At 52.0% G+C, this 23,481-nt stretch overlaps 1 protein-coding gene across 7 annotated transcripts in view; it reads right to left on the minus strand.

The window, feature by feature from the left end:
• gyg2 (glycogenin 2) overlaps positions 1-23,481 on the minus strand; it is a 126,253-nt gene that overhangs the window by 50,214 nt on the left and 52,558 nt on the right. For all 7 annotated transcript variants that reach the window (XM_078545076.1, XM_078545073.1, XM_078545072.1 and 4 more), the window contains exons 5-7: positions 22,820-22,946; positions 21,459-21,678; positions 857-973 (exon numbers count right to left, since the gene is read on the minus strand). In XM_078545076.1, coding sequence (XP_078401202.1) covers positions 857-973; positions 21,459-21,678; positions 22,820-22,946 — 464 coding nt within the window. The remainder of the gene's footprint in view (positions 1-856; positions 974-21,458; positions 21,679-22,819; positions 22,947-23,481) is intronic.

Consider the following 23,481-nt stretch of genomic DNA (forward strand, 5'->3'; position numbering starts at 1 on the left):
GCAGACAACCAAAAGCTTAGTGAAGGCAGTAGATTTTAAGAAGCATTTTAAAGCAGGATAAAAAAAAAGAGGGATAGAGAAGTGGAGAGGTCTACGGAGGGAATTCCATAGATTTGGACCTAAGCAATTGAAGACATGGTCATCTGTAATGGAGCAATTAATGGAGGAACTGGGGCATGGATATCTTGTAAGTGTGTATGGCTGAAGGGGTTTACAGAGATAGTGAGGGGTGAGGCCATGGTGCCAGGATTCTTCAGTATCTCAGTAGACGGCCAACATCCATACATCAGCTGAGGCAGTGTGCGTTAGCACGCTGCCCATATACAGGGAGGGAAAACAAATATCAGAGCTAGCCAATCCAATCCTCACTGCAAAACATCACCCGACAGGGAATAGGCTACGTTGGCTGATTCACCCCATTTCTCACTGCAGCATGATGCAGACCCTGGCCGAGTTCCAGCTACTCAGCACCAACCAGGATCGATCTCACTTTGTATCTCTCTTGTCCAAACGGCTGGATAAACTCACTCAGCTTCAATTCCAAAGCCTGCGGCCTTTCAAATTTGAATTAGTTAATCGCGAGCCAATCAGAGCTTCCCATCGGGGTGGCCACGCAGAGAATGTGCTATTTTTGTTTAAACAAGGTCCTTTTTACAGCACATGCACGGGGAAGAAAAACCAAAATAATAGCCTTAGCTAACATCAGCTTTGCTCCTTCAACTGTCTCCTCCTCCCCTCTGCAAAAATCACCCCGGGTAGATTTTCCAGGAAGGCTGAAGCTTATTGAATAATTGGTGGGGCGGGGGAGCAAACTCATGATCCGCAAAAGGGGCAAAATGGAATAAAAAATGCTTACTTCAGCAGGCTGGAGGGGAGCCTGTGGCTCCAAGGCCTTTGTCACGGTGATGGCTTTCTCATGTGCAACAGCTTCTTCCTGATGCTTCATGCTGACCTGGAGATCGCCTGCTTGATGCTGTTTAAAATAAAAAAGTTTCAATTGGCAAAGAGAAAAGGGACAAAGACATTTGCAACACCTTGTTCCTCACCCGAGGGTGGAAGGCAACGGCAAACCATGACTGATGAAATAGACTGCCAGGAAAATGGCTCAGGGTGAAACATCGGTGGACAACAAGCCAAGGACCCAGCTTCAGGCAGAGCACGTGACATGACACGGGGGAATATTAGAGCAACGGTTTGGCCAGGAGACTTGGAACATAATGTGGGCTGGCACTCCCATGGTGCAGTACTGGGGGAGCACTGCAGCGTCGGAGGTGCCATCTCGCGGATCAGATGTGGCTAGTGTCATGGCCAACGTTTATTCCTCATCCAACATAACGAAACCCGGTTAACTCATTTTCACATTGCTGTTGGTGGGAGCTTCCTGTGCACAAACTGAATGCGACGCTTCCTACATTACAACATGTACTTCTACAGAGTCATCATTTCATTGGCTGCAGAGGCACACGCAGATTTAAAAAAAAAGGCTTGCATTTAAATAGCACCTTTCATAACCACTGGACGTCCCAAAGTGCCTTACAGCCCATAAAACACGTAGGCCGGGGTTTTCCTGCCCCTGTTGTGGGCGGGATCCACCGCAGGAGATTCTCCGGCCCAGCCAAAGTCCACTGACTTTCGGGTGGGGCAGGATGATCCCAGCAGCGAGCGGGGCCACCAAATCCTGCCCGTAGTCAAGAGTTGTAACATAGGAAATGCTACAGCCAATTTGTGCACAGCAAGCTCCCACAACAGCAAGTGATAACGACCAGATAAATCAGTTCTTGTGATGTTGATCGAGGAGTGAATATTGTCCGGGTACACCAGGGAGAACTCCCTGCTTTTCTTCAAAGCAGTGCCAAGGGATCTTTTACATCTACTCATGGGAGCAGAAGGGGCTTTGATTTAACATCTTATTCAAAAGACGATACCCACCCCCAACAGTGCAGCGCTCCCTCAGCACCTGGGCTGGAGTGGCAGTCTTGATTTTTCTGAAGTCCTGGAGTGGGACATGAACCTATAGTTTTCTGATTCAAGAAGTGAGAGTGCTACCAACTGAGACACAGAATTAAAGGTAGCGTCTCACTAGGACTACAAAGCTTTTGTGCATGTGTGGGGGGCTTTGGGACGAATCAAATCTGCTCAGTCATCATTAAAAATTAAACCTGAGAGCGCATTTGTGCCGCTAATAAACATTACTGACACAACATGCAGCATGAGACAGACAATGCTGCAAATACTTAGCAAGTTAGGCAGCATCTGTGGAGAGAAACAGTTAACAAGCCATAGCTTCCAATGCCAACAGCAGTGAATGTTAAGACGTCCACCATCGGAAGACCCGACCTACGCACATGCAGAGGAAGTTTAAACTTCCAGTGATGTGCTGCCTGGGACACGATGAAAATGTCTCCAACAGTGAACTCAATGATGGAAACATTTGGTTAGATACACAATACTCACTGTATACTTACCTCAGTATTGTTCACTATTTAGTTACTGGTGTAACTCAGTGATTAACAGCAGTCCACAATCCATCACTCCAATTGACCCCCCCAATCACACCCCCGCCCTGACTACCTGATCCCCTGACCCAACTACCCTGAAACTTCCCGACCCCAACGCCTCTCGAACCCCAACCACCCAACTCCCAACCCAACTACCTGACACTCTCCGACCCAACGGCCCTCGAACCCCCACCTGACTGCCCATCCCACGATCCCCACCCCACCCCCCCAACGGCTTGACCACCCAACTCACACCCCTCCCCCCACCAACCTGACTCTGCCAGCCCAAGCCATCCCCAACCTAACCACCTGATTTCCCCCCTCCCACCCCTGACCTCACTCCCCAGTCCAAGTGCCTGACCCACGCTGACCTTCCCTGAACCGACTCCCGAGCCCCTCACTCCGTGGCTGCCTGCTCACCCCCTCCCCGACCCGACTGCCCGAGCACCCCCCATTCTTGTCTCCCCAACCTCCCCCTTCTCTACTGCCCACTCTCCCCCCCCAATCCCCCGCCGACCCTGATCTCCCCACCCCGCCATTTGACCGCCCCCACCCTGAGTGCCCACACCACCCGCACCCCACACTGACTACCAGCCACTCCCCCCATCCCCCCCGACCACTCACTAACTCACCCACTCAGTTACTCGGTCACTCGCTAACACACTGAAATCCGTTTGAGATCTTTTAAGCACTTGCCTGAATTGAGCAGCTGATGTTGTAAAAAAAGAGAGAAAATAAAAAAGGGGTGTCCTTCTCCGGGGTGGGCAGCCGGGTCGGGGTTCGGGAGTTTCAGGCCGTTGGCTCCTCTCTGTAGATGACCTGCTCTGAAATCATCGCTGCTGCGGCCGGGACAGGACCGCCCGGGGCAGGGCCGCATGGTCACCTCCACGATCAGCGACGATATCCTCGGCACGGCCGCCAACGTTTCAGGCCGACGGCCGCCTGTCAGAACCCGGGGGGTGGAGGGGGGGGGGTGAGGGGGAGCAGACACACACACGTTACGGGCGTTAAAACGGCTTTTAAATAGCCGATCCGGCTCGGGCTGGGAACGCTGAGCCGCTTTCTCCCTCCAACGCTCGCGGCCCGACCCTGCTCCAGCCAGCGCCGCACACGTTTTCGGCAGGTTTCCGGCGCCCGCGGCGTTCTGCCTATCGCACGCGAGCTGGTCCTCCTCCAACACCCCATCCAACAACCCCTCCTTCCCCCCCCCTCCTCCCACTCTCCCACCCACCCCGCGCGGGCAAGACCGCGGCATCGAAACTCGAATCCCCCCCCACGGCTTTACGGCCGCCCACCCTCCGCACCGAGTTTTACCTTTGCAAACAGCTCGGGAGGTGCGGCGGGGACGAGTCACAGGGGCGAGGTGGGGGTGGGGGTGGGGGTTGGGGGAGGGGGGGGGGGGGAGAGGAGGAGGACGGCCGTGCACTCCAGTCACCCAGCAGCTCCTCTGGGCCCCGGGACAGGGTGCCCTCTCTCCGACCGCCCGGCGCTCTTTGGCACAGGAGGAGTGCCGCTGGTCCTCCAGGTGAACACCTGGTCCCCTCCCCTCCCCCAGTGTCTCACTCCTCATTAAAAGATAAAAGCAGACGCTGGAAACCTCGGACAAAAACAAACTTGGATGAAAACCTGATGAAGGGCTCGAAACGTCAGCTGTGTCCCTCTCCGCAGAGGCTGCCAGAACCTGCCGCGTTTTTCCAGGTATTTGCGTTTCTGTTCTCGTTCCTCACAGCAAGTTAGTTAATTTGCAAACGCGTCACCGACGGGAAATCGTTTTAACGCTAGCCGAGGTCCCCGGCCTTCCGAGAGGAGTGGGGGGGGGGGTGCGATACGAGCGAGGAGCGATCAAATTTTCCTTTTTAAATGACAGTTTGGAGACGGGCGCTGTGCTCGGCGTTCCCTTTCCCTCATCAAGGTCCGGTACGAGTTTAACCTACCTTCCCTCGCCTTCTCAATCCCCTCCCTCCAGAAATAAACACCAGTGCTTCGCTTGCTTGCTCGCTGCGGCATTTCTGGTTTTTCAGTGATTTGCGTGTGTGTCGACAGATTGACACCAGGAGGACCGAAATTGTATTTTTTTTTTTTAAAAAAAAGAGTCCTGCCCTTTCCAAAGGGCGAAACGCTCATTTGTCTGGAAGCGGAGATAGTATTTAGCGGCAGCTGGTACGGATTTCAAAAGGTGAGGGGACGTCAGGAATTCCTGGTTTAGTTCTACACAGGGCAGGGCGTGTGTGTGTTTTTAAAAAAAATCCTGATTTCTTTTTCCAGCCCTCCCTCCCCGAGCAGCTCGAGCTCGTCCTTGTGCGTCACCGCGCTCAGTAGCGATGTTTCGTTCGGCTGTGCGCCCGCCGATATGTAAAAGCGGCCTCAGAAAGGCCATTACGTATCTAATTAAAGTTATTGTAAACGCTGCCCGTCTAACCTTAAGGTGGGCGGGCAGGCGAAAAGGCCAAGCTGCCTTCGCGTATTTTTTTTTTAAGGAAACCTCATCCACGAGCGGGATGAGGTTTCCTAAAGTGTTTATTAAAATAAATAAATCATTGTCATTGATTTAAAAGCCTGGCCCAACTCACTTGACGCAGTCATACGAGGGGACGTGGTTAAGTCAATGTTTACGCCTTTTATTTAATAACTATTATTGATTCAATCTCCGAGGCAGCTCCGTGCCTCAGGGAGATTGAAGCATTATTTCACGCGCACGCGTAAAATGGCGGCACAGAGCCGATTGCGCGCCCGCCCCCGCCAAGTCTGCCATGTGAAAAATCCTGCCCCACGTCAGTAAGTGCAGGGGAACGCATTTTGGTTAACAATAACAGCAGTAACCATATTCCAAATGGAAGTATGCTTGGTACCATGGAAGAGAAGAGGAGAGGATATAACGTGAGCACAGGTTCACAGGATATTAAAGGCAGTACCTCAAGTTGATAAGGCTATAAAGAAAAATAAATCAAATTCTAGGTTTAATGACAATAAATAGCACATAAAAAATCAAATGGTAACGATGGATTTGTCTAAAACCTTATGACTTCAGTTAGAATACTGTGTGCAGTCTAGCATTATAGGAAGGATATAGAGTCGCCAGAGGGGATACAACATTTAATTCCTAGGATTCAGCCTGGTACAATTTAATTTTTAAAAAGGAACATTAAATAGTATGAGGGGGCATAAATAGAAGCAGACCATTTCCAAGTTTGGTTCAAGAACGAAGAGCCAAAGATGCCAGATTAAAGGCAAGTTATTTAGTACTGAATGCAGGAGAAGCATCTTCACCCAGTTGTGAAGTGATGGAATTCAGTTTCAGAGTTAATGATTGAGGCAGAGACTATGAGCTGGATTTAATGGGTGATATCGTCCCTGCCCTGCCCTCTGGCTAAAAGGATGGAAACGAGATGGGTAAGTACGATTAGAACTATTTGTTCACATGGAGGTACATGCTAACTGGGCCGAGTTTCCGCTTTATAACTTCTATTACTTCCCTTTAGCACAAAAGCACGTGATTGTGTAGGTCAAAGTGCAATAACAACTTTATCTAAAAGTCTGCTCGTAACATTGGTATAAAACGATTAAAAGGATCCCAGTGACAGTTTGTGTCAGTTGGATGCAATTTAGTGGAGTCAGAGGTTCGAGCGTTCATGCCCTGCCCAAGACACAGTGTTACCCAGACTGTCACTTCCACAAGTGCAAAGCTATCACAAGTGCTGTCTTTCGGATGCACTGTTATGACAGAATAGATTAGGTTCGAAGGCATAGTATGTGTTTCCACAAGTTTTAGCAAACACCGCCGAGACGAAGATTGAATTATTTGTGCGTGAAGGGCGGCGATCCATTTTAAAGCAGTGTGCAAGATCCTGGGGCAGAATTTTTAGCTCGGTGAGTGGGCGGGCGGGCGCACGATCCACTCAAACGTTAAATAAAAGCGCGTTGACATCGGCCGAGTGTGCCGACGTCAATGTGCATTCTCGCGATATTTCGCTAGGCAGGCGCACGATGGAGGGGGAGTCGTGCCCACCAGTTAAGGCCATTGAGACGCCAACCGTCTACGACTTTACATAGCCCGTGCGATTTTTAGGCAAAAAGGGGCAGGCGGGAAGGCCACAATTATCCAAACCTCATCCACGGGCGGGATAAGAGGGGTCGGTGGCCTTGGCAAAGCGATTAGTGAGGAGGATTGCAGGATATCACTTGCTGCTGGTTGCTTCTGTGATCAGGACCAGGGCAGCTTCATTTCACTTCACAGCTGCATTCAGAGAATTTAGAGGCTTCAGTTCAGGACTCAAGTGGGATTCACACCATGTGGGGCCTTCTAGGTATCAGACAGCCTTCCCTTAACCTGGTAAGGGGGATTGTGGTCTCTGCTGGAGGCTCCTCCAAGGAGGAGGGAGGGCCAGAAGTGGGGGGTGGGGGGTAGAGAAAGGAGGCCAGGTGTCCCTATTCAGCTTCCAGGGGAGCGACCTGTGGGAGGAGAGGCACAAGGGGTGCAGGGCCAACAAAAAGGCCAAGGCGGAAGGGGCTGCAGAAGACACCATTACCTTGATGCCAGGGTTTACAGGTAGCGATGCAGTTACCTCAATATGTCTGAGGTGCAGTGCTGACGGAGGCTCTGTCTGTCATGGGACATAGTGACCTCCATCTGTCAGAGGATCGGCCCTGAGATCAGCTCCGATTGTGTGCGTGGACACCCCATGCCAGATGCACTGGAGGTCATGGTGGCCCTCAACTTCTATGCCTCCGGCTCTCTCCAGGGGATCTTTGCGGAGTCTCCCAATCAGCTGTCCACAGTTGTGTCAAACTGGTGGCAGACGTGCATTGACTTTCATTCATTTCCACAGGGACGAGGCCAGCCAGGCTGAGTGAGCCAGAGGCTTCGCAGCGATTGCTGGGTTCCCCCATGTAACGTGTGAAATCGCCGGCACACATGGCCATCAAGGTGCCAGTGGGTGAGCCCGGTGCCTTCGTCAACAGGAAGGACTTCCACTCCATGAATGTGAACGTGCAGATAGTGTGTGATCACAAGATGCAGATTCTACAAGTCTGTGCAAGGTACCCAGGCAGCTCCCAGTACGCCTACATCCTCAGTTACTCCCAGGTGCCGGGGCTCTTCAGTGCTCCAGCCCAACTGGATGGATGGCTGCTGGGTGACAAGGGCTCTCCCCTCAGAAGCTGGCTCATGACACCTCTCCGACATCCAAGAACAGAAGCTGAGCAGCGGTACAATAGGAGCCACGGCACCACAAGGGCTGTGGTGGAGAGAACCACCTGTCTTCTCAAGATGTGCTTCCAATGCCTGAACCGCTCAGGAGACGCACTCCAGTACCCCCCAGATCACGCCTCGGTGATAGTGGGTGCATGCTGCGCTCTCCACAATCTTGCGCTGGAAAGGGGGATGCAGTGGACGATGAAGATGTTGACGCAGTGGATGTGGCTGCACACGATGAGTCCAGCACTGATTCGGAAGATGAGGAAGCACAGGGGAATGCTGAGGGGCTAAACGCTGACCCGGGACTACATCAAGGAGGCAGGGACACCCAGGAGGCTTTAATCAAACGAACCTTCAGCTAACTCCACACAAATGGAGCAGGAGGACCAGGCTTGCCTTAAGTGCTACATTTGCCACTTCATCAGCTGCAACTAAGGACTTTGGACATAAACCTCAATGTCCACTCAAACACTCAATGACATGTCTGTAAAACATACAAACGCAGCACAAAGGAGCCACCCTCAGCCATGGTAACACATCTGGATTTAATTTTATCCATCATATGGTCCAACAAAACGAAAGCAAAACATTTTTACAACAGTAAGAAATAATAATAATAATCACCATCTTGGGCCAACACAAAAGCACCAGTGAGAAACTCGTGGTGTGCCTAAGGTGCCTTATACTTACGTTTATGGGTGCTACATCTTGGTGCTGCCCCATCGCTCAGAATAGCTTGTGAGACAGCCTGCTGACTCTGCTGTCCTGTTGGCCTCAATGACCTTGGTGGACGTCCTCTGGCCCGTGGAGCCTGTGCTGGCCCCGCCTGGGAGGGAGTGGCCAGTACCACAGCTGGCATCTCCCCAGTCGTCGCAGCCTCAATGAATGCAACGGTCACTGGCAGAGGGGCGGAGGAGCTGCTGCCCTCATCCGCAGCACCCTGAGAGGAGCCCGCAGAGTCGACAGGCAGCTGCTGCACTGACATGGGGTCACTTTGGACCTCCCTGCTCACCGTAGATGGACGGGCACCGAGCTGGGAAACTTGGTACCCAGACCATCTCCCACATTGGCAATGACCAGCTATGGCCACTAGCACTGTGAGGGTTTGCAGGTCCGAGCACATTCCCAGGAGAAGCTGCTTGTTCTCCTGGATGCCCCTCTCCAGGAGAGTGGCCACTCTCTCCATGGAGGAAGCATGACGCTCTGACATGAGGCTCACTGCATCACTCATGCTCCACGTGGACTCCTCCACCACGGACACCAAGTGAAGCAGAGTCTCTTGTAACACTCCCAGATGCTCCCGCACACCCGGCCGCATTTCCTGCAGCTGCTGCATCGCGGACGACTCCAGAGGCTCATCATCAGGCACCGACTCAGCATGTGCCTGGTCCCCTGCAGTCCTCCGACTTCTGGCACCATCGGCACTCTCTGTCTTTGCCATCTCCTCCAACGATTGTGAAGTGCCCTCTCCACTGTGCCCAGGGACACTAGCCGATGTTGCAATGCCCACCGATGTGCTAGTATCTGTGCTGGTGCCTGCCTCGCAGGAATGGTGTGACACAGGTGACACTTGAGGGCCCTCAGGTGAGAGAGGCAGCATCTGTAATGGAGCCTGGTCAGCAGCCTCTGATGATGCTGAAAATAACAACAAGGACAGTGGATCAGTTAGCGTCCACACAGTGACACACTTCATCCCTTTCCCCCAGGCTCATTATGCACTCAACCTTCCAGAACCTAAGGAGATGAACATTGGTGGGGTGGCAAATAGTCAGGAGGCCGCCCAAACATTCCAGGCGGTTACAGACAGGCTGGTCAGATGGCCTGAGGAATGTCAAATGGAATGTTATGTGGATAAGTGTGAGGTGATGCACTTGGGCAGGAGAAACAAGGTATGGGAAAACATGAGGAATGGTAGGACCGTGGAAAGTAAGGAGAATCAGAGGGACCTTGCTGGGCATGTCGACAGGCCCTTTAAGGTAGCAGGACAGGTACATAAGGCATTTAAGAAGGCAAATGCCATACTTGCCTTTATTAGCCAAGGAATAGAATATAGGAAGAGGGAGGTCATATTGCATGTGCAGAAAACGCTGCCGAGGCCACAGCTACACTTCTGCGTGCAGTTGTGATATGCGCTTCACGGGAGGGATGTGACTGGAGTGGAGAGAATGCAGAGGTCATTGACCAGGATGCATGCTGGGCTGGAGAGTTGGGGCTGAATTTTCTGGCTGATGCGCGGGTGGCAGAGCCCGCACATCAGTACTTAAAATGTCGCGCGAGCGTCCCGATGTCAGCATGCAGCATCGCGATATTTAGGTGGATGGGCGCTCTATGCAGTGCGACGCGCGCCCGCCATTAATTAAAGGCCTTAAGACCCTTAACTCTGCAGTTGACGCTGATTTTGAGGAGCCCGTGCGAACTTCGGCTCAGTGCACGGGCCCAACGGGCAGGTGAGTAACTGATTTTTTAACAAACCTCATCCACGGGCGGGACATGTGGGCTCAGAGGGGTTGTTCATGTTTTTTCTGAGGTATTTAATACAGAAAGTGTTTGAAACTTGCCTCTGAGATTGTTAGCAGTTCAGATCGATTTCCAACAGCTTTCTGTGTACTTTGAAGCTTCAGCTCACCAGTCTGCAGACAGTAATCTTTAATCGGGCCTGCAGCTTTCCGGAGGCCTCCCTTTAGCCTGGGTATGGGTTCTGACATCTCTACTGGAGGCAGCTCCTCTGAGGGAGGGAGGGAAGGATAGAATAAGGAGGAGGCCAGGAGTGAACAATCAGCCTCCAGGGAAGCCACCTTTGGGAGGCCAGGCGCAGGCACAGGGGGCGCAGGGCCAAGAGGTTGTCCAAGGCAGAAGGGACCGCAGAAGATGCCACTATCCTGCTGCCAGGGTATACAGGCGGTGAAGCAGCTACCTCAATATGCCTGAGGTGCAATGCCGAAGGAGGCTCCGTCTCTCAAGGGAAACAGTCAACTCTATCTGTCAGGTAATTGGCCCTGAGATCTCTGTGAACTGTATGGGTAGACACCCCATTCCAGTGGCTCTGAAGGTCACAGCTGCCCTCAACTTCTGTGCCTCTGGCTCCTTCCAGGGCTCGGTGGGTGATCTTTGCAGCGTCTCCCAACCAGCTGTCCACACTTGTGTCAAGCAGGTTACAGACGCTCTGTTCAGACGGGCATTGACCTTCATCCACTTCCGCTGCGACCAGGCCAGCCAGACACAGCGAGCCAGAGGCTTCGCAGCCAATGCTGGCTTCCCCCATGTCCAGGGTGCTATAGACTGTACACATGTGGCCATCAAGGCGCCAGCAGGTGAGCCCGGTGCCTTCGTCAAGAGGAAGGGCTTCCACTCCATGAACGTGCAGATAGTGTGTGATCACAGGATGCTGATTCTACAAGTCTGTGCAAGGTACCCAGGCAGCTCCCACGACGCCTACATCCTCAGACACTCCCAGGTGCCGGGGCTCTTCAGTGCTCCAGCTCGGCTGGATGGTTGGCTGCTGGGTGACAAGGGCTATCCCCTCAGAAGGTGGCTCATGACGCCTCTCCACCATCCAAGAACAGAAGCTGAGCAGCGGTACAATAGGAGCCACGGCACCACAAGGGCTGTGATGGAGAGAGCCATCGGTCTTCTCAAGATGTGCTTCCATTGCCTGGACCGCTCAGGGGGCGCACTCCAGTACCCCCCAGATCGCGTCTCTCTGATAGTGGTAGCATGCTGCGCTCTGCACAATCTTGCGCTGGAAAGGGGGGGATGTAGTTGACAATGAAGATCTTGATGCCCTGGATGAGGCTGCACATGATGAATCCAGCAGTGGCTCAGAGGATGAGGAAGTACAGGGCGATGATGAGGGGCAGCACACTGACCCGCTACTACACCAAGGAGGCAGGGACACCCGGGACAATTTAATCCAATGAATCTTCAGCTAGCCCCACACACATGGATCAGCAGGACCAGCATTGCCTGGCGTTTCCATACGTGGTGCTACATCTTCCATCTCATCAGCTGCAACTAAGGGCTTAGTACAGAAACATCAATGTCCACTCAAACACTCATGAGATGTCTGTGAAACATACAAATGCAGCACAAAGGAAACACCCTCAGCCATGGTCAGAAAATTGGACTTTATTCAGTCCAAAATAAAACACAAACGTCGCTCAGACATACATAACTATTTTTTCCCTAATCGAGGGCCAACACAAACTCACCAGTGACATACCCGTTGAGTGCCTAACGTGCCTTATGCTTACATTTGCGGGCGCTACATCTTGGTGCCACCCCATCGTTCGGAGTGGCTTGTGAGGCAGTCTGCTGACTCTGCTGTCCTGTTGGCGTTGATGACCTTGGTGGGCGTCCTCTGGCCCGTGGAGCCTGTGATGGCCCCGCCTGGGAGGGAATGGCCAGTTCCAGAACTGGCACCTCCCCAGTTGTCGCAGCCTCAACGGAAGCAATGTTGACTGGCAGAGGGGCGGAGGAGCTGCTGCCCTCATCCGGAGCGCCCTGAGAGGAGCTCACAACGACGACAGGCAGCTGCTGTGCCAACATAAGGTCACATTGGACCTCCCTGCTCACCGCAGATGCATGGGCACTGAGCGCCGACACTTGGTGCCCAGAACGTCTCCCACATTGGGAATGACCACCTGTGGCCAGTACCGCTGTGAGGGCTTGCAGGTCAGAGCGTAACCCAATCAGAAGAGTCTCCATCCGATCGAAGCCCCTCTCCATGAGAGTCGCCAATCTCTCAGTGGAGGAAGCCTGAAGCTCTGTCCTGAGGTTCATGCCTTCACTGACACTCTGCCTGGACTCCTCCACCAGAGAGACCAACTGAAACACACCCTCATGCAACCCTGCCAGATGCTCCCGTGCATCCTGCCGCTTGTCCTGCAGCTGCTGCATTGCTGACATCTCCAGAGACACATCATCACTGCCGGACTCAGCATGTGCCTGGTCCCCTGCAGTCCGCTGGCTGCTGGCACCATCGGCACTCTCTGTCCCTGCCATCTCCTCCAGCGATTATGAAGTGCCCTCTCCACTGTGCCCCGGGACACGAGCCAACGTTATATTCCCCACCGATGTGGTAGTCGCTGCACTGGTGCCTGGCTCGCTGAAATGGTGTGCTGCAAGTTATAAGTCTTGGCCCTCAGGTGTGGAGGGGGTGCTCTGGATGTGTTGGTGACGGCCATGCGGTGGTGATGCTGAAATTAACAACAAGGACAGTGCATCAGTTGGCGTTCAGTCAGTAACGCCTTTCATCCCTTTCCCCCCCAGCCTCATAAGTCGCTCACCCTTCAAGAACCTAAGGAGACGAACATTGGTGGGGTAGTAAATAGTCAACAGGAAGCCCAAACATTACACGCGCATACCGACAGGCTGGTCAGATGGCCTAAGGAATGCCACATGGAATGTTATGTAGATAAGTGTTCGGTTAAGCACTTGGACAAGACAAACAAGGTACGGGAATACATGAGTAATGGTAGGACCGTGGGAGGTAAGCACGATTACAGGGATCTTGCTGGGCAGACCCGTTAAGGTAGCAGAACAGGAACATAAGGCGTTTAACAAGGTCGAAGCCAGACTTGCCTTTATTAGACGAGGAATGGAATGTAGGAAAAGGGAGGTCATGTTGCAAGTGCAGAAAACGCTGTCAAGGCCACATCTGCACTTCTGTGTTCAGTTGTGACCTGCGCTTCATGGGAGGGGTGGCATTGGAGTGGGGAGAGTGCAGAGGTTCCTGACCTGGATGCATGCTGGCCTGGAGACTTGCAGTGATGAGGAAACATTGCAAACACTTGTGACATTTGCCGTGGAGCACAGGAGATTGACAGCTCACATTATTGACCTTTACACCATTATGAGGGGCATAGAACATGTGGACAGAAGGCAACATTTCCCTTTGGCGCAGGGATGACTAACGTAGTGGCATTTATTTAAGTTGAGTGCCATGAGGTTGACAGGTGAGGTGCTGAGCACCTTTTAGACAGAGTAATGTGGGGTGCACTGGCTGAAAGGGTGGTGGAGGTACAAACCCTCCTAAGATGCAATAAGTCTTTGGATATGCAGCAGTGATGCCATGGCATGTTAGGCCATGGGGATAGTGGTCACAAATGGGATAAGGCGTCTTTGGGAGGTGCTAGAGACGCGCATCCTCAAGGGACCTTTGTGTTTAACCCACACGTCTGACTGTATCAGTCTGTGAATGAGCAGTGTTGCAGCATTAAAGATTGCAGCAATCATCAGTGCTTTGGTGGTGGGGAGACAGAATGGATGGGACTGTGGACCTCAAATACCTGGCTGCCGCACCCCAGCCTCGCCGACACCTGCCACCCTGGCCGCCTGCCTGCTCCCCAGCTCCATGGCCTGCTCCTCATAGGTGGTGAGGTTCTGCAGCAGGGCGTGCCCACCTCCAGTCCGCAAACGTTCCCAGTTATTGTGCTCTGTTTTTGCCTGCAGAACAGAGAAGAGGATTTATTGGGGCTGATCGCTCATGTACTCTGCACACGCACGCCACACCCCAACCACAGTGGCCCATCTGAGGCCTCTAGCGGCTTCTGTCCACACTACCGGTGATCAGTCACCAGGAGATAGTACGGCTGCTCCCAACCCCCTCCCCCAGCAGCCACCTTGGACACATTCGGCGTCCATCACTTTGAATAACACACGGGTCTTAGCGCCCATGGCAAGGAGGCGCAACTAGGTGTGGCGCCGAGGCCAGCAGATGGCTCTTGGCCACGACACCTTGAGGCTCCCCTTCCACCATCTCATCACCATCAATATGACATGTGTTGGAGTTCTGAGTATGTGTCTAGCTGCCTCCTCTGCAGGTTGCCCCCAGGCTACTCAAATGCCACAAACACCAACATATGCTGCGGGGAGAACCCTCCTCCTCCTCAACCACTCAGGCTGATGTAAGCATGGTCAGTACTCGTTTGCCCACCCAGCGTGCGCCAAATGCCCAATGCAGTAATGACACTAAGACGTTGGTGCGGGGGGTGGGGGGCTGGGCCTCAAAGGCTAAGGATACCTGCTGGGTCAAATGGCCAAGGCTGACATGGTACTCACCCTTCCAGAGCGCAACAAATCATTGAAGCGTTTACGGCACTGGGTTCCTGTGCGCCGCACATCGTCATGGGCGCTTACAGCCACCGCCACCTCCTGCCACGCCTGCCTGCTGACGTGGGGGGCCCTCCTCTGCATACAAAATATCCCGACGGTTGGATGTTTTGTTATAAATGTTATAAAGCTCAGTAATGTCACCCCTCAATCTCCTCTGCTCCAGGGGAAACATCCCCAGCCTGTGCTATGTGTCCTCATAACTCCAAGGGATGAATTTTGCCCTTGACAGGCGGACGGGCCAGACCGACTCGGCGGTGGGTGGGGCAGCCGATGGCCACGCCGCCATTTTGCGCGGGCGGGCCAATTAAGGCCCACCCAGCGGGTTTGCGACTCCAGCTTACAACAGGAAAATCGAATTGGCGCCGGGCGTGTTCAGACCACCAGTTCCAATGGGGGAACCGGCAGTCTGTATAAAGAGTGGCCAGGCAGCCTCGTTGAGGCAGTGCATCATGGCCACTCATAGAGAAGGACATGGTGGTCTGAGAGCAGAGGAGGAGGAGGAGGGGGGGCAGGCTTCAGGATAGGCCAGCAGGGGGCCACTGTGCCCCTCGGTTCTCAGATGCCTGCCTTGCTGTCCTCCTCCAAGGTGACTTTGGAAGGTGCTTGACACGCGCATCTTCGAAGGGCCGAGGGACCTTTGTCTATGACCCACACCTCTGACTCTATTAGTCTGTGAATGAGCAGCGTTGCAACAATAACGATTCAAACAAATCAGTGCTATGAATGGTGGGAAGACAGTAGATGTCACAGTGGACCTCAAATACCTGGCCGCTCCGCCCCAGCCTCACCAACACCTGTGGACCTGGGCGCATGGCGCCTCTCAAGCTCCAGGGCATTTTTCTCCTGCAAAACAGAGAAGACCATTCATTGCGGCAATTCACACATGGACTCTGCATGCGCACGCTGCACCCCAACCACCGTGGCCCATATCAGGCCTCCAGTGCCTCCTCTCCACACTACTGCTGACCAGTCACACTAAGATAGTACGGCCGTTCCCAACACCGCCCCCCTCTTCCCCAAGTGGCCACCTTGGACATGTTCTGCGTCCATCACTTTAAAAAACACATGGTCTTAGCTCCCATGGCAAGGAGGCGTAAATAGATGCAGCCTTGAGAGCAGCAAATGGCTCTTGGCCACGAGGCCTTGAGGCTCCTCTTCCACAATCTCATCACCATGAATAGGACATGTGTTGGAGTTCTGAGTATGCGCCTAGCTGCAGCTCCTGCAGGTTGTCCCCAGGCTAGTCATGTATGACTAAGAGCAACACATGGTGCAGGGGAGAACTCATCTCCTCATGAACCACTCAGGCTGATGTAGGCATGGGCACTATCTACTTGCCCACCCAGCGTGCGACAAATGCCCAACATGATTCAATGCAGTCACGTCAGTAAGACTTGTGGGGCGGGGTGGGGGGGGTGGTCTCAGGGCGTAAGGCTACGTGCTGGGTTAAATGCCCAATGCCAACATGGTACTCACCCTTCCAGAGCACAACAAATCGTTGAAGTGCTTGCGGCTCTGGATCCAAGTGTGCCGCACCACGTTGCGGGAGCTCACCACCTCCGCCACCTCCACCCAGGCACGTTTCGTCATGTGGGGGGGCCTCCTCCTCCCATCCTGGGGGACCAACACCTCCCGCCGTGCTGCCACCTCCTGGAGGAGGGCAGCAAGGCAGTGATCAGAAAAGCAAGAGGCACATTGGCCCCCCCCGCTGGCCCACACCCTGCTCCTGGCCCACACCCTGCAGCCTGCCCTGCTCCTCGGTCCTTCCCCTCCAGAGTGCCCTGCTCAGCCGACCCCCTGCAGTTGGATCTCCAGGTGGCCATAGCGAACAGCCTACAGGAGGCAGCCAGGCCTTCTTTCAAACAGACTGCCAGGTCGCCATTGGACCCGGCAGTCTGTACGCGCTAGTCGCAACCTGCACACTCCCGCCATCCACGGGAGTGGGAAACGCGCTGGGTGGGCCTTAATTGGCCTGTCCTTGCAAAATGGCGGCCTGCCCGCGTCCACTCCTGCTCCGCCCACCGGAATATTTTGGACCATGCATCCACAAGGGTTGTGGTCAAGAGAACCATCGGTCTTCTCAAGATGCTTCCAATGCCTGGACCGTTCAGGGGGCGCACTCCAATAACCCCCCAGATCGCGTGTCACTGATAGTGGTTACATGCCGCGCTCTCCACAATCTGATGCTGGAAAGGGGGGACACAGTGGAGGAAGAAGATCTTGACGCAGCTGCACAGGTAACAGATGATGAGTCCAATAGTGAGTCCGAAGACGAGCACGGTGAGGAGAACACAGGGCATAGACAGACCTGGGTAACCTCCAGGGAGGCAGGGATACCCGGGACGCTTTGGTCCAACGCTCCTTCAGCTGGACTACCAAATAAGAACCACCACCACCACATGCCAGGGCTGCAGGCTCCATACTCGATCCCTGACAGGATCAGTTCCTTGGTCAACAACCTACATTCTGTGGCTTTGCAATAAAGTTTCAGGGGCCACATATCCATCATAACATCATTGCCTATCCTGCACCAGCAGAACAAATGAAGCATAACAGAGACCAATAGCACAAAATAACATCTCATTTACTTGTGAATGTGAAACATTACTGAAATTAACATGAACCTGTTTTCCATCACACCATTAAAGTAAAGAAAAATGGGGGAACCAAATATTACCCGTGATAAGCCCGTGTTGTGCTTTAAGTTTTCTCTTGCAGGTGCTATGTCTAGGTGCTCCCCCCTCGCTAGCACTGGCATTGGAGACAGCCTGCTGACTCTGCTGTCCTGTTGGCCTTGATGACCTTGGCGGGTGTCCTCTGGCCCGTGGAGCCTGTGCTGGCCCCGCCTGGGAGGGAGCGGCCAGTGCCATGGCTGGCATCTCGCCAGTTGCCGCAGCCTCATCAGGTGCCACGGTCACTGGCAGAGGGGCGGAGGAGCTGCTGCCGTCATCTGGAGCGCCCCGAGAGGTGCCCGCAGAGGCAACAGGCAGCTCGTGCGCCAACGTGAGGTCACTTTGGACCTCCCTGCATTGACGGACGGGCATTTAGCTGGGATACTGGGTGCCCAATCCATCTCACACACGGTCACTGACCAGCTGAGGTCATTGCCTGTGTGAGGGCTTGCAGGCCCAAGCACACCCTCAGGAACCCCTGACTGAGTCCCTGGAGGAGCCTCTCCATGAGAGTCACCACAGTCCATGGAGGAGACAGTGCGCTCGGCCATGAGGGTCAATGCAGTGCTTATGCACCGCGTGGACTCCTCCACAACGGAGACCATGGCACGCATATCCTCATGTATGTCCGCCAGATCCTCCCGCACACCCTGCTGGACATCCAGCATCTGCTGCCTCAGGGACGACTCCAGAGACCCATCATCAACCATTGACTGATCATTGTCCTGGTCCCCAGCAGTCCTCCGACTGCCAGCACCCTGGGCACTCTCTGCCTCTGCCTGCACCTCAATTGAGTGTGAAGTGCCCTCACCAATGTGCACTGATAGACTACACGGCGATGTTATGCCCACCGAGGTGCTGGTATCTGCACTGGTGCCTGCTTCACAGACAGGGCATGACACAGGTGCGAGGTGAACATGGTGGTCCTCAGGGGTCAGGGGTGGGACTTCAGGCTCATGATGACCGGCTGCTGGTGAGCCTAAAAGGGAGAAGATGTCATTAATTTAAGTCATGAAACTGTCAATGTGCAAGCCTGGCACCCTGATGAGACAGAGATATGCACATGGTACCCTCATCTTTCAATTATCAATGGGGATTCCAGGTTTGAGGCTCACATTAATATAGAAACTACACTGGAATAGTTGTAATAACTGACATTCTCACCTCTGTGCACTGCACTCTTACCTTCCTCTGGCACCCCAACCTCACCACAGTCTCTTGACTGAGGTGCATGGCGCCTCTTCAGCTCCAGGGCCTCCTGCCCATATCACGTGAGGATGAGGTGGTGTGGGGGTCCCCTGTCAGCTCGCGACCTCTCAACATTGTTATGGGATGTTTTCTCCTGATAGCAATGCTCCTCTGCCCTAAGTCCATTCTCCACCTGCAGCGCCATTGCAGCCTGGCCAACCCCACCTGAGGAACCCCACCTCACAGGGCTCAGCCTATTCATGATCCTGGAGCCACAAGGCACTCAGTCCAAGCAGCCAGGGCTCACCCCCTTGGCCAGCTCCTGCCACATTGACATTTGCCAGTCACAATCTAACATCTGAGGCCCACGTGGGTGGCAGCAATGGGCAGCTCTTAACTGTTCTGCAAAGTGACCCATGCCAACACGGTACTCACCCTTCCTGATCGCAGGAAATCGTTGAAGCACTTCTGGCACTGGACTCATGGGCGTCTCACCACGTCGTGGCTGCTGACCCTGGATGCCACCTCCTCCCAGGCCTTTATGGCGAGGTGGGAGTGGGTGAGGGGGCTCCTCCTCCAGTCCCCAGGACAAAGGCTTCTCTCCTCGCTGCCACGAGGCCCTCGTCTGAGAAACACGGGGCCAACTGCCCCACCGGCCTGCCGTGTCCACCCGCTACGGTTTCCATTCGCAACACTTCTGCCTACTTCCATGGCAGCCTTCCAGGGGCTGCCCCGGCCACGTTTGAATTGGCCTCCGGGTTGCCATCGGACCCAGCAGACATCATGCCCCTGCCCGCCCCTTCGTGCTCATTCCCAAGCCACCTATCACACTGGGCGGGATCATGTTGAGATCAAAAAAGAGGAGGCGTTAGGCGTCTTGAAGAATATTAAGGTGGATAAGTCCCCAGGGACAGATGGGGTCTACCCCAGAGTACTGAGGGAGGCAAGGGAGGAGATTGCTGGGGCCTTGACAGAAATCTTTGTATCCTCACTGGCTACGGGTGAGGTCCCAGAGGACTGGAGAATGGCCAATGTTGTTCCATTGTTTAAGAAGGGTAGCAGGGATAATCCAGGAAATTACAGGCCAGTGAGCCTTACGTCAGTGGTAGGGAAATTATTGGAGAAGATTCTTCGTAACAGGATTTACTACCATTTGGAAGCAAATGGGCGTATTAGTGAGAGGCAGCATGGTTTTGTGAAGGGGAGGTCGTGTCTCACTAACTTGATCAAGTTTTTCAAGGAAGTGACAAAGATGATCGACGATGGAAGGGCAGTGGATGTTATATACATGGATTTCAGTAAGGCCTTTGACAAGTACCTCATGGCAGACTGGTACAAAAGGTAAAGTCGCACGGGATCAGAGATGAGCTGGCAAGATGGATACAGAATTGGCTTGGTCATAGAAGACAGAGGGTAGCAGTGGAAGTGTGCTTTTCTGAATGGAGAGCTGTGACTAGTGGTGTTCCACAGGGATCAGTGCTGGGACCTTTGCTGTTTGTAGTATACATAAATGATTTGGAGGAAAATGTAACTGGGCTAATTAGTAAATTTGCAGATGACACTAAGGTTGGAGGAGTTGCAGATAGTGAAGAGGATTGTCAAAGGATACAACGGGATATAGATCGGTTAGAGACTTGGGCGGAGAAATGGCAGATGGAGTTTAATCCGGACAAATGTGAGGTAATACATTTTGGAAGGTCTAATACAGGCAGGAATTATACAGTAAATGGCAGAACCCTTAAGTGCATTGACAGGCAGAGGGATCTGGGTGTACAGGTCCACAGGTCACTGAAAGTGGCCACGCAGGTGGATTAGGTAGTCAGGAAGGCATATGGCATGCTTGCCTTCATCGACAGGGGTATTGAGTATAAAAGCTGGGAAGTCATGCTGCAGCTGTATAGAACCTTGGTTAGGCCACACTTGGAATATTGCGTGCAATTCTGGTCGCCACATTACCAGAAGGATATGGAGGCATTGGAGAGGGTGCAGAGGAGGTTTACCAGGATGCTGCCTGGTCTGGAGGTTATTAGCTATGAGGAGAGGTCGGAGAAACTCGGGATTGTTCTCACTAGAGCGACGGAGATTGAGGGGCGACTTGATAGAAGTTTACAAAATTATGAGTGGCATGGACAGAGTAGATAGTCAGAAGCTTTTTCCCAGGGTGGAAGAGTCAATTACTAGGAGACATAGATTTAAGGTGAGAGGAGAAAACTATAGAGGAGATGTGCGGGGCAAGTTTTTTACGCAGAGGGTAGAGTGTGTCTGGAATTCGCTGCCAGAGGAGGTGGTGGAAGCAGGTACGATAGTGGTGTTTAAGAGGCAGATTGACAAATACATGAATAGGATGGGAATAGAGGGATATGGACCCCGGAAGTGCAAAATGTTTTAGCTGACGGGCAATATGATCGGCGCAGGCTTGGAGGGCTGAAGGGCCTGCTCCTGTGCTGTACTTTTCTTTGTTCTTTGTTCTTGTTCTTAATTGGCCCACCCGCGTAAAATCAAGATCACAGGGGGGCGGTCAACTTTCCAACTGTCCCCGCCGATCCCGCACGCCAAGGGCAAAATTCCGCCCCTGGGATACATTATTCATTAAATATTAGGCACACGGGCAAATTCCTAAACATAAAAAAAAAATGCTCAAATTGCTTACAGGGCTAATTAGTGCCACTGTACCTAAGAAAATATCTAAAAGCACAAAAAGTCCTTTTTCCTTGTAACTGATTGTAAAGAACTTTGGGATTTATCAAGGATGTGAAACGCAGGAGTTCTCGCTTTTTTTTAAAAAAAACTTACCATCTGGTGTTCACTCTTTTTCTCTACAACGCCGTTTTCTGCCAACAAAGGCAAAATGCAAGTAGTGTATATGTCCCACCACAAATTCAGAAAGTCTATAAACATGGAGTCTGAGGGCGACATGTTCTCCAGTATAACACACTTTGTCTGAGTGTTGTACGTGTGATGCCAGGGCTTGGTTGGTCCTAGGAAATGAACCACTTTCACAGCAGAACCAAACCTGCAAGAGGAGGAGATTATTACACAGTAAACGGAGATTCAAAAAAAAGTAAACATTTTACATAAAATTACAGTGACCCCCAAATAATCAAATACAAGTGCACCAGCAGACTGCAGAAACCTGTTGACCCAAAGGGATGATTATATTTGCAATGGTAGATAATCAAGTTCCAATATTTACAAACATACGGAGGAGTAGGGCAGTCAGCTCCTCGAGCTGATTCAAGATGATCATGGCTTATCTGATAGTAAGCTGAAATCTGCATTACACCTATCCCCTCTCTAAACATTGGTCAGAACGCAACTCTTCCCATTTAATATAAAGCAATGCGAGGAAGCAGAGAAAGGTCCTTCAAAATATTTTCCTCCTGTTTGCACATTCAGGTACGTGCCTAACAACAGGGATTACTGGCTACAGCAACAATCTGCATTTATATGGCATTAAAAAGGTAATTAAAAATCCCAAGGTGCTTCGTAGGAGCGTAAATAAAGATTAACACAGAGCCGCATAAGGAAATAATAGGTCAGGGGATAGGTTTTAAGGACTGTTATTAAAAGGAGGAAAAAGAGAAGTAGAGAGGCATAAAAATTTAATGAAGGAGTTTCAGAGGCTAGGACAAAGGCACGGCAATCAATGACAGGGATCTTGAAGGAGGTGCCAGAGATTGGGAGAGGTGAGGCGCTCAAAGAATTTGTAAACGGGGATGCAAAATTTTAAAATCAAGACACAGCCAGACCAGGGGCCAGCGTAGCTCAGCAAGCTACAATAAACAGCAAATGGTTGAGTTAGGTTACAGGCCTGTAGACCTGAAACATTAACTCTATTTCTCACTCCACACTCCACTCATGCTACCTGACCTACTGAGATCTGAACCTAGTTGAAGAATATAACCAGTAGTCTGTAGATCTATATGCTGTCTGTAAAATAAAACAGCTTAAATAATTCATATTTGCACCTATCTTACTAGTTCCATCAGTGCAGACAGCAAAGGAGTATTATTGTTTTAGTAGCAGTTTAAGCGACCATGCAGTTAGATACTGAGACCTGATTGTTTGTTACATATTATTAAGCCAACAAATTTGCATTTCATGCTATAAAATGTTGCCTTGCTTAACATAATGATAGATAAGGCCACACTTACTGTTTGAAGGCAGGGAGGTAGCTATATATGGCAATGCCGCTGAGGTTGTAGATGAATGGTAAGTGCTTGTGGATATCCTTTGTAGCCCAGCTACTGAAGAAGCTATTCAACAAGCCTTGGTCTCCTCCTAAATGTACAGAACAAAGGAAAAAGACATGAAAGCCGCCACAGGAGCAAACAACAGCGAGGGAAAAAGAAATGCATTTCTAGAATATCCATTAACAAAATATAGAACAATATTGGAACAGTGGTGGAATTTTTTTTCCCTCCCTTTTACATTATTCCCTGGTCAAAAAAGGTGAAGTTTTTAAAATATCTAGACGAAGAAACAAAAAAGTCATCTGACACAGCCAACAGGTTTCAGAAACGAGGATCAGGGTAAATCTAAGATTTCTTTGAGGAACATAATAGTCGGCCATTCAGCCTCTCTAGTCAGCTCGGCCATTCAGCCCCTCTAGCTGGCTCAGTCATTCAATTAGATCACAGCTGATCTTGCTCTTAATTCCATATACACACCCCCAGTTCCAAATCTCTTGATGCTCCTGTGTAACAAAGATAAAGCGATGACCAATAGAATGGATGAAAGAAAATGCATTGGATGTGGTATATTTGGACTTTAAGAAAACCTTGATAACAAACCGCATTGCGATTTAAAAGCAAGG

The sequence above is a fragment of the Cetorhinus maximus genome, chromosome 7, assembly GCF_964194155.1.
Source record: "Cetorhinus maximus chromosome 7, sCetMax3.hap1.1, whole genome shotgun sequence".
Taxonomy (NCBI): domain Eukaryota; kingdom Metazoa; phylum Chordata; class Chondrichthyes; order Lamniformes; family Cetorhinidae; genus Cetorhinus; species Cetorhinus maximus.